General features: G+C 33.5%; 1 protein-coding gene and 1 pseudogene across 1 annotated transcript in view; one reads left to right on the top strand and one right to left on the bottom strand.

The window, feature by feature from the left end:
• Positions 1–641: 641 nt before the first annotated feature.
• The window catches only part of LOC107688192 (testis development-related protein-like), a 38,325-nt gene continuing 26,705 nt past the window's right edge, over positions 642–12,261 (top strand). The window contains exon 1 of the mRNA XM_016485789.1: positions 642–683. Within this exon, the coding sequence (XP_016341275.1) occupies positions 677–683 (7 nt within the window). The 5' untranslated portion in view covers positions 642–676. The remainder of the gene's footprint in view (positions 684–12,261) is intronic.
• The window catches only part of LOC107688190 (serpin B6-like), a 19,277-nt pseudogene continuing 15,238 nt past the window's right edge, over positions 8,223–12,261 (bottom strand).

Here is a 12,261-nt window from a genome sequence, read left to right as displayed (position 1 = left end):
TATCGACGAATGGGATGAGACCTGGTTGAGCTGCACTAGAGAAGGCAACGAGTGTCATCACTATGTCGGAGACGCGCTAGCTTTCCCAAAGCAGACAAACTTAGAGTGGTTACAATCATCCGGGTTTAATTCGCGCTCAACTTGATTTGATTTTGATGCAATATTTACACTGAAGATCGCAGGCGGCTATGTGTTTTTCGAACAACCTAGTATGAGAGCCTTTTCTAGTACACCCCCAAAACAAAATCAAGACTTTGTAAAAGAGCATAATAGGACCCCTTTAATTGATGGACTCATCTACATCTGGGATGACTTGAGGGTGAAGGCATTTTCAGGAGATTTTCATTTGAACTTTTCCTTTAACTTGTTTTTCCAGTGTAAACATATCTGCAGTCATTTTGAAACGTATGCAAATGTCTTGTGGGTCTTTCTGCAAATTCTTTGAATGTAACTTACATTTATTTATAAATTTAAATGTATATATTATCTAATTAATACTTCTTTTTACATTTTTTTAAATATGAATGTCACTGTAATGCAAAAAAAAAAATACAAATTGCAGTTGTCACTCATAATGTCAGTTGGGTTTACAACATACAAATACCAAAGGGACTTTTATAACAAAGAAGTTCTTTCTCAGGTTAAAGGTCATGCATGGAGAGAGTTACCACCAAAAATGCACCTTTAAGTTGGTTTGCCAAAACCGCCAAAAAACATGAAGAAGAAGAAGAAGAAATTACCACCAAACAGTGAGTTTCTTTACATTTACATTCATGCGACTTATTGCATTCAAAGTGTATGTTCATATCGTACATTTGCTGGGAATTGAACCCATGTACTTGCTGGTGCTTTTTTTTTTTTTAAATTGACATATGTTTTTGTTTTTTGTTTGTTTTTGCATGCATGATTGCATGATTATTTGGTTTGTTGCATTGAATTATTTGCTGTATGCTCTAGTGTTTAAGTTTGAGTTCAGCTATAGTTTGTCTATTAACTGCTTTCTTTGAAAAATTTTAAAATGCTGAAATCAAGTAATATTTAGTGATTTTAAGATCAATGGAAGCATTCCGCAACACCTTTTATCTTGAAAATCAACCGTGCAGTTCATCAGCCGTGTTATTCACTCATATGTACTTGTGCTGTGCTAGACATCCTTTACCTATTTTGCTGTTATGGTCTTTCCATAAATTGTTTGTAAATCTCTCATTATGCCATATTATCACCAAATCTTGGACTCAATAGTTTTCTTAACTTGTTTTCTTTCAGTTAGCACAGGTTTTGTATTTCGTTTTGGAATAGATAGCCGTAGACCTCACTGATTTGAGCAAAAGTGTACAAATCGTGTGGATAATTTTGGCAATGTTCACTCAAAAAACTGATTATTAAATTATAATAAAGGGAAATACGTTTAAATGTGTAATTTTGAGGGTCAAAGATGAGTTTTAAGGGATAAAATTAGTGACTGCAGGGTGACTTTAACCTTTTTTTTTTTTTTTTGGAGAAATATCAGACTTTTTGAAGCCGTTTTTGTTTGTCTTTAAACATTCTGAAATTTAGAATTTTGAAAATGCTGACATCAAGTCAAATTAAGTGATATTAAAATCACTGGAAGCATGTTGCTTTTGTAATGCCTTTTATCGTGAAAATTAACCATGTATGATTTTAATGCAGGATTGATGAGTTTTATTGCTGAATCTTGTTCAGATATGAATGCTGCTGGCTGCATTTATAGAGATGCATGTATATGGCCATTGAATCAGATTAATTTAATGTGTGTTTGAATTCTCTTAGGGTCATATTGTTTTTGCAAAGGGCTATTTTCAGCGGGAACACGCTGTACCGCTGACACACTGATGCACATGTGTATACATATATACACATATATATATATATCAAGTTCATGAACACTACACCAGCTCAGTGCTGGGCGCTCTGCCTTATCACAGTGGGATGCATGCGGTGTCAGATAGACATTAGGGATGGATATAGAGGATTGGTCTGTTAAATAGGCCAGCAGAGCCGTGATATATGACATAACACTCAGCACATACTGTATAGGCCTGGTATAGGCCATGAGAAATGATATTGAGACCATAGAAAAAGTCATAAACAACATCTGTTGCATCTTAACACTGCACTTTCTGCTAGATGCATTCTGGGTGAGCATCTGTGTTGCCGATCAAGATGCTATCGTCCCTCATTTCCTGTTTACATTTAACTCCCTTGGGGTCAATATGACCAATTTTCAGATTTATGCCGGATTTATTTATTTTTTTTGACAAATGAAAAAAATATAAATACATGTTTTCACATTTCCCATTCATTTCAATGTGGGGTCATATTGACCCCAAGGGACAGATTTGTAAAAAAAAATTTACATACCTTCAGAACAACCGAATCAAGCCCAGTTTCTTTTATGTGAATATAGATATAAAATGTGGAAAAGTCACAAAATCTTATTCCACTGAGATGAAGGGAACCATTTTTTTAAACTAAGTAAAAGTTGATTGGGGTCATATTGACCCCAAGGGCCAATTGAGGGTTAAAAACATAGACACATGTTGATGGGTATGTGTAACCTTGAGGAAGAGCTCTTGTTCTAGAGATCGTTAAGTTGCAAATGGATATTTTTGAACTGCATTGCAAGAGGAGACGTTTAAAATGTTTATATCAGCTGTCAACATTTAGGAGTTCGCTAGTATATGGGCCATTCTACTGCTGTCCCACAACCAGAAAACACATTTAAATAGCATATAAGTATTCAATCTTAGATGTTTATTAAGATCCTTCTATTATCTATTGAAACCCACAATAATATTTAAAATATTAGTAAGCTTAATATATATAAAATCATCATTTATTGGGTAGTTTCAACTGGGAGGTGGCTGTCCCAAACCCTAACCCCTAAATTTCAACTTATGTAAATGATATTGAAATAATTTTTCATTCTTGTTTTTAAAAGTATCTTTTTGGTTCTTTTAAAAAGTGAAGTAAAAAAAAAAAAAGATATTTTCTTTGTAAATAGTGAAACTTTATGTAAAAAAAAATGTTTTCATGTCACTACCGAAACAGTGTATGTTTTAGTATATTGGCAGAGACTGATTTTTAACTAAACCAATACATTTATGATCAGGAAATATTCCTGTTTCCCCCTCTCTCATAGCTACAAGGTGCGAGTAGATAGGTCTCATCATTCTGAGGTAAATGTGTTCAAAAGTCTAAAAAAATCTGTGTAACTTTAAGGAACGTCATTACCGAACACCTTTTTTCTGCAATTAAGCACACTTTTTTTGAGAGTTATTCCATAACATTTAGTTTTATATGCATACCACTGTTCAGAACTGTGCTAGCTAACCATGAGCTGATTAGCATATTTGAGCGAAATTCAAAATGATCTAAGATTGTCACTACCGAAACAGTCCCTACTGAAACATTTGGTGGCGTTTCGGTGACAACTTTGTTTTTTTTGGGTGTTATCCTATATAATTGTCACTACCGAAACATGTCAGCATTGTTTCGGTAGTGACAAAAGGGAACACATAATCCTCATATTTGGGGGAAATAAACAAAATTTACAACATTTTTTTTTGTATTTCAGTATGTTTTAGTAGTGTATGTGAGATAAAATTCTGTAATGTGATGTGGTTGCTTCCAAAGCATTACTGTCATTACCGAAAATGTGCTGTCACTACCGAAACATGGCATGTTTTGTCAAAAATAAAGCATATTGAATTATCAGCTAAGATGTTATGATAGTTTTTGTTTCAATGTATATTCAAACTAATGAATCCTTCATTTTGAAATCAGTATAATCAACTTGTTGCCTGCTACTAAGAAAAATTTGATTCAAAATATAACAAATCTCATAAATTGCACTTGAAATATTGTTTACAATTTAATTGTTATGGTTTTACATCTGAAAAAAAATGTGTAAAATAGCAAAAATATATAATTACAATCTAGATGTAAGCAAAATCTTAATAGGTCAACCCTTCTAATTAAATTATTATTACTGTGTTTTGGTAGTGACAAATTTGGGGAGAGGACAAATATTCCAAAAACTTTCTGAAAATACAATATGAGAATTAACTGTGCATTTACTAGAAATGTGTTCCTTGGATATTACACAATTTGCATACATAAAAATTGTTTGGAAAAATACACATTTTTTTCATCAACTCTGTCTTTGGACCAGTTCCGTAGAATGGCCCATATATGATTGGGTGCAACAGGGGTAAGTTTTCACATGCATTTCAGTAGCTTTAAGGCCAGATGTGCAGTTTCACAAAAGCTTGTTTTGCTGCAGTGAATTTGTATGTTGGTTGAATTCAAAACAATCTTAAATCCATTTGGGGCAGGTTGTCATGGGTTTGAAAAATTATTTTTTTAATGATTGTTTTTTCAGTAGCTACTGTGAAATTCATTAATCCCTCGACCCTAACTGAAAAATCCCTGGGATTACATCCATGCTGACCATTAATTTTAATAATATAATTGAAAGGTAGTCTGTATATATGTATGTATATATTTTATATAAATTATATAAATTTATATATATAAAAGTAATTAATGAAATTATTTAAAAAATAAATAATAGCATAACATACACTGGTTTGACATCCATTTAGAGTTTAATAGAGAAAAATTCAGGCAATAATAGGCGATTATTTAGAATGATCAAAATAATCAATAATAGGGTGTCAAATCTTAAAATATTTCAGATCCTTTCAGATCTTTTCAAGATGAAGACATGATATTGAAATGCAATTTCATGTAATTTATTACTCTAATTACAATTTCTGTTAGTCCGAATAATGGTTTGATATTTCTGCAGGTTACCTTCTTGTTTTACTGTTTACATTTTGCTGAAAAGATAAATGTTAATATTCAGTACTGACAAATGTGACAACATGCCCCTGTTTGTCTTTTTTTTTTGCCACAAAGAACACAACATTTACAAGCAAAGATAATAAACAAAATATATCCTAAGGGGGATTACAAGAAAATATTTATAAACACCATAATAGCATTTCGATAATACTAAAATAACACTATTTTAAAACATTTTTGTTACTTTAAATATCTGTTGTAAATATACAAAAAAAACAAAAGCCTTGAATTATTTTATTTTTTTTAGCTCCGCTAGTTATGAAAGCATGATTTCTCATTTTTAATTAGGCTAAGTAGGCTACTAAAACAACTCTAGACACAAAAACTATTAAAATGACAAAAGCACGCAAAACAAATACTGCTTCAAAATAGGCTATTAATAAAAATGTACATTTTTATAAAATTAATAATAAAAAATTATAATAGTATCTCAATGATCCCAAAATAACTCTGCTTACAAGAAATTTAATTTTTGTGTTATTTAAAGAATATAAATATTTGAGTTGTTTAAATAAAACTAATGCATTGGTTGGAAAACAAATATGAAACATCTTTCTTGAAAATAAAAATGAAGGTAGGCTATTTTCTTTGAAAATGTAAATGTATGAATGTAAAATGCTTGGGAAAAAGTAAAGAAAATGTATCTATACACTATGCACGTCTCTGTGCGTTACACAAAACAGGAGTTTTTGTTGTACGCTGCATATAGGGTGTGTAGCCTATACATTAACATGAGTGCATTAGCCGTGCTTTAATAATTAATAACACTTCATCAATGATCTCTTGACCTACTGTCACCCATCATCACTGCTGGATATTAAAGCCCAGCAGAATTAGAATTGCACTTTCTCAACAGAAATACTGAAATGCACATACATGCAGACAAAAACTCATTATGTGGCACGTCGGTCCTTCACAAGAACGCTGTGTTCTATAGACCAATTTCAGTGTTTGCAAACAGTGATGATGGTTTTTGTGGGCGGAGCCTATCTGGTGGCAGAAAATGGCAGTTTTAACGTAGCAGTCTATTCAAGCCACGGAATAAAATTTTTTATTTTGAGTTTATATTTCAAAATTCGGACTTTTTTCTTGCAATTCCGAGATTATATCTCACAATTCTGGTAAGAAAAACAACTCGTCATTCTTTCTCTTTAGTTTATAATCCCACACTTCTGGCTTTTTTTTCCCCTCAGAATTGACAAACTCGCAATTGTTGAGTTGAATCAAGTTATAAAGTCTGAACTAGGAGATATAAACTTGCATTTGCAAGAAAAAAAGTCATAGAATTGTGGAATAAAATAGTTAAATGTTATGTAAAATGTTATAGCTTTAAATAGTATTTCATGCATGTATTTCAACTGTAGGGCTAATCACGAAAACAAATTCCTCGTATGTGTAAACATACCTGGCAATAAAGCTCATTCTGATTCTGATTCTAATCATAGCAGGTTTCATCCATAGTTTGTCCGTTTAAAGGTCTGCGTTTAGCTTCGAATGGCGTCTTTGACGACAGTATTATATAAAAATGATTTGCATTCCGATTCTGACATCCAAAGGCACAACAGTACATTTTTTCTCTTATTCCATGGTTTTTACTCGTTTCCCTCCACTTGCTCCCAGTGGTTTTATGCCACCACAATGCGCGCGCAGCTGCAAGTGACGTAACTGTGACGTCTACTCCAAATTGGTCTATACCTGTTTTTATGCAGTCTATGGGTCTATATACATTTAGTTCACGAAGCGCTCTGTCGCCATCTGGCGGTGAAGACGCGTCATTGAACGCGACACCATACGAGCATCCCAAACAACATTTGCGGGCTGCATTGCCATTTATCTGCCTTGTACTTTTTGTCTTGTACTTAAACGTGATGGAACTAAAAAAAAACAACCTTGCTTTATTATGTCTAAATGCCATGACAAAATGTCCAAATAAATTATTTTAAAAGAACGATAAAACAAGCATTTTTTTTTTACTTTTAATTTTAATGCAATGTTTAATTTAAATGTTCAAAATAAAGACAAAAATAATTTGACCAGTATTTTGTTATCTAATGCGAAGGCTTTTAGACAGTAACTTAAGTCTCCAAATAATTTCTGTTTCGAGAATACCGGGGCTAGTTGTCACACGTTTTACTCCAGTGAATATTTCTAAAAATAAATATTAGTGAATATCTTGGAAAGTGATATATATATATATATATATGTATGTATATGTATATATTTGGTCTACAGTGGTAATTTATTTTCCTCTCTTTCTGTTTTGAAAGAGAGGAAAATAGAAACCAGTTTTATTTGAGTTTCTTACACTGTGCCTAAATGACCAGAGTTCATTTGTAACTGCAGTTTCTATACAAATGAATAAACAAACAAACAGATTTTGGATATACTATTACAGTGATAATCTGACTTTAATAGAGCCTCGTTTAGTGCAGGAAACAACACAAGTGCTTGATGTTTATATAAACTGATGCATTTGATTACATATATGACATGCAGAGACCCGTGCAAAACTGCATCTGAATTATCATCAATAGGTGAGACCAAAACAACTGTAATGCATTTAATATCTTCAATTATAAATACATCAAGAGTCATAACATTTATGATGTGCATGTACAGTAAGTCTTCTCTCAAGCTGAGAAAAACATCCATACTTTGAATGTAGATCTTTTGTTTTATTATTTCTAAGCTAAATGTTTAGGTTTGGGGGGATTACAGTTATAATGCTTAATTGAACGTTGAAATCTTTGTCTAATGAACATTATTTCAGTAAAGCATCTGGTTTAAGACTGAAACAGAACTATTTTAGTATAATTTGTACATTTGAGTTTTCATGAATTTTTACATTTAAATTTTTATATAATATTAGTTCAAGTTTTAGTAATTTTGTATTTGTCATTTTTATTAGTTTTTTTTTTTTTTAATGTCTGGATAGATTTTATTTTTATTTATTAGTTTTAGTTTAGTTTGAGTTATTTTAGGACTTCAGCTTAAACTAAATAAAAATCAGAAATGGTGCTTTGGCACTAGTTGAAATAATAATAATAAAAAAAAATGTTTTAAGTTTTTATGTTTAATTTTATTTCATTTATAATGCAGGCTCCACCTGATTCTGAAGCAAAACAATTCCAGTACCACATACAATTGAAAACAGTTTATTACTAATAATTTAATCAAAGTCTTTCTCATGTAAATTGCAATAGGTTCTGATACTGTTGGCTCATATAAGTAAAGATGACAATTAGTAGTAGTTGTCCAGAGTCTCCTCTACTCATTCTAACCAGATCACCAACTAAACTAGCTGCAATTCCCATATATAGCAGAGGATTTGCTCACGGAGAACAGAAGCGTCCGTAAAACAGAATGCTCTTGGTTCGATTGTGTCGAATGAAGAAGAGGAATGGATGATCTGCGTTAAAAACTGGCGGGATCCACAAACTACATCCTTCCATGACGATGCCGTTGGCTACAGCCGCTTCGGTTCCTTCCTCGTTTACTTCAACAAAGGCTTTATGAATCACCTTCGTCACCACCAGGTCATTGTTGGGAGACATGCCTGAAAGATTCACCTTCTGCCCATCAAAAACATCCTCCATTCCCATGCTGATCAGAAGACTCTTCATGTCATAGGTTTCCTCCATCTTGAATCTGGGCAGAGATACTTCAACTTCTTGTTGATGCATGACTTCAGGTCTCGTCCACTCCATCAGCTTCTCGTAGGTCAGTGCCTTTTCAAGCTGGATAAGCCATACAAATGGTATGAATATTTTTTAAAACCATCATGAATACTAAGAACTCTACACATGTATTTGCAGTTAACATATAATGAAACAACAAACCACATTCACTCTGGTTATTTGCATTGATGGTTCAGTGAAGAACCTTTAACATCCATGGAACCTTTTCATTCCACAAAAAGTTCTTTAGATTATTAAAACGTTCTTCACACTAAGAAAGAATGGTTCTTTTAAGAACTGCTCACTGAAAGATGACTCTTCTATGGCTTTGCTGCAAAATACCGCTTTTGGGAGCAGAACCTGTGCTGTCTCACCTTCTGAAGGCCTGTGGTTTCGTCTTGAATCTCGTTAGGAAGGATGATCAACATACTGAGATTCTTCCCGACATACGGCAGCTCCAGAACCTGACTGTTCATCTCAGAGGAAACTCTGCCGTTTGATACATCATCTTCACTGGTTTAGTTTGAGTCTGCCAAGCATCAATGGAAACAAATCAAAACTCCTCATATTTAATTTCATTACGTTAAATCAACAAGAAGATGAAATCTCACCTTGTTTAGCTTAAACTGTCCATCTCTGGTGGCGTCCTTTGGGAATTTCTCCTCCCAGTTCCCCTCGAAGTAGATGGCGTTCACCAAGACCAGTCTCGTCATCGCATCGATAGTGCCCTGTGGCACCAAGTCCTTGATCTTCCCTGCAAGACAAATTCACATTAAATTCACTGGCACTACCAGAACAAGTAAAAAGTAAAGTTACAGTATATATACGTATATGTGTGCGACATCAATAATTTTTTTACTCTCCAAAGAGCTATAGAGCAACTCAAGACATTTATTATTTAAAATAATAAAAATAAAATAAAGTATAAATATATAAATAAATAAAGCTCTACAAATAAACCACTGTATAGGAACAAGACATCAAGAATTTTTATCCTCAAAAGGAGCCATAGAACAACTCAAGATCTACATGTAATAATAAAAAAACTAAAGCTCTAACCATTAATTTAAGAGCGTAGAGCAGGATTATTATCGTTAACTTAAACCAAAAGCAAAACCATTAAAAATACATTACATAAAATGAAATTAAGTGAAATAAAATATATTTGTTTCAGCTAGCTGCCAAAAACACAACAAAACTAAAACTTTAACCAAAATTAAAATAAAATAAAAATAAAAGCTCATTTAAAATATTAATAAGAGCTATAATTAAAAAAACAAGCAAACAACCCAGAGGGACTTCACATTTCTAAATTTGTATCCCCCAAAGAGCAAAGCTAAAGCAGCTAAACCTTAATCTTTACAAATAACCATTAATTTATTTTAAAAATGTTTGTTTTTAATAGTGTAGAATATAACTTGAAACTTTTTCGGATTAAGTTTTCGGATTTGAAATTGTTTCTTTGTAATCAATATTTGCTGCTTTGGTGTACCTTGTAGAGTGTCCTTGAGCTTGGGAAAGGCGCTATATAAAATAAACATATATATATATATAAGTTCATGCTGGTTTTCACCTTGAGTGTTTTTCTCCACCCATTTGTTGATGTCGACACGTGCAGCGTCTGAATTCTTCTTGAAGTCCACCTCCTCCAGTCCGGCTTCATAGTATCTTTTTGCATCACTCAGGAATTTCTGTAACATAGCCAACCGATTGAATTAGCGATCATTTCCAGAACCTTATTCTTTACTACCATGAACAAATGTTGAATTAATTGCTTTGAGTCTTACCTCCACAAACTGGTAGGATTGCTCTCCATAGAGGCGGTTGGCGAGACTCAACACATACGGGGCTCCTGGTTTCTTCAGCTCACTCATGAGCTTGTTGAAGCTGGAATGAATTTGGTCCTCAGTTTTTTGTCCAGGTGCCGGCTGAGCAGGAGATTTCTGTTTGCAGCAACAATATCTAATTTAATCAGATGAACCCAAAGACTACATGCATGACTACGGCAAATACAGCTGCAAGTCATGAGGTTAGTGTTTCCCGTAAATACTCATACTAAACCTTGAGTCCGGGAGGAAGCTCAAATTTCTGGGTTTGTTGTGTCATTGACGGTTCATGTTGACCCTTGACGCCGCAGGCAATCTGGGGCTTCAGAGCTTGTTGATGAGATGCTGGAGTCGCTGCGTGGGGTTTGGGAGGATTGGTAAAACTCAGGACTTAGACAGTATTATTATGGTAGAATTAAATTCTTAGTATTCCCAGTCAAAAATTGTTTGTAAATCTCACATTATGCTATATTATCACCAAATCTAGGATTCAGTCTTTTTGTTAACCTTATTTTCTTTCAGTTAAGCACAGGTTTTGTATTTCTTTTAACATGTTCACTCAAAAACTAAGGTGCATCATATCAGTGAGGACTACGATCAATCATTTCCAAAATACAAAACCTGTGCTAATTAGAAGAAAACAAGTCGATAAAAAGATTGAATCTATGATTTCATGATAATATAACATAACGAGAAATATATTAGCAATTTTAAAACCCTGTGAGAGCAAAGCCAGTAAGTTTTAGTCAGATAACATTAGCAGTTTTGTGAAAAAGAAATCCTCTAGGACAAGATGACTGTGAGGGTTAATAAATACAATCTCATTATTCTGATAACTTCACAAATCTAATGTGAATCCATTTCTTAAATACCCTTTAGAAAGTTTAAAATGCACTTCAAATAATGACGTTTCAAGGAATGGATGATGTCAGAAAAACTCTTCTCAGGCCATTGATTATCTATAAATAAGTGGAAATGTCTGGCAGCTTTTTTGTTTATTCAATGCCTAGAACTCAAACATTGATAAGCAGAATGAAGTTCCTGTTTATGAAATCATTTTTTACATATGTTCTGCTTACAAGTCAATGTTTAACAAATAATGTGCACTGAACATTAAACCATAACTGCAGCTTGGAAATATAGTGCATATTTGTATTATAAAGCACAAGCTGCAACAGTGTGGTGAATGCGAGTAAATAATAACCAATATTCATTTCTGGGTGAGCTGTTAAAAATCTTTTGTGCAAAAGGCTTGCATCACTTCCTGGTCTTGTTCTCCCTCTGTCTCTATTCACTTTCTCTTCACTCTCTCTCAGTTAAAGTAGGTGCAGAACTTCAGATTGTGTGAGACCACCTCAAACATCTGCGCCGCTGTGTTTTCTTTAGCTCCGAGCGACACCATGGCCAGAGCCGAGGAGATGCTGATCGGAGAGTAGAACACATTTCCTGACGTGTTTCCTCCACTGATCTTCTTGAACAGTTTTAGAGAGAACTGTGTGTTTGCTGCAGACAAAGGCTCCATTTTCACAAGCTGAGCGAGAAAGAAGAGAGATGCATTGTCAGCATAACAAATAAAGTGAGAATAATTCCAAACACAAGCTGTCATTTCCAATGTGAACAACATCACATGTTTGTCAAAGGAACATGGATGCTTTGTCTCATATGGCATCAGATTTCTAATATCAGAACAGTAGTTCAGTAGTCTGTAGTTGGACCATTTACACATACAGATATCAAATTTACTGATTTGTTAGTTCTATTGGACTATAAACTATAATAAAAGTACTTCAAACAAACAGAGAAGTGAATTAAAAGCTTTACCTAGCAGGGGCGTAGCCATCATTTCAGAAGTGAGGGGGACAGAAATG

Source organism: Sinocyclocheilus anshuiensis, unplaced genomic scaffold, assembly GCF_001515605.1.
Source record: "Sinocyclocheilus anshuiensis isolate Anshui unplaced genomic scaffold, SAMN03320099.WGS_v1.1 scaffold1162, whole genome shotgun sequence".
NCBI classification, from domain to species: Eukaryota; Metazoa; Chordata; class Actinopteri; order Cypriniformes; family Cyprinidae; genus Sinocyclocheilus; species Sinocyclocheilus anshuiensis.
The sequence above is the reverse complement of the archived record's forward strand: the minus strand, read 5'-3'. Positions and strand labels throughout refer to the sequence as shown.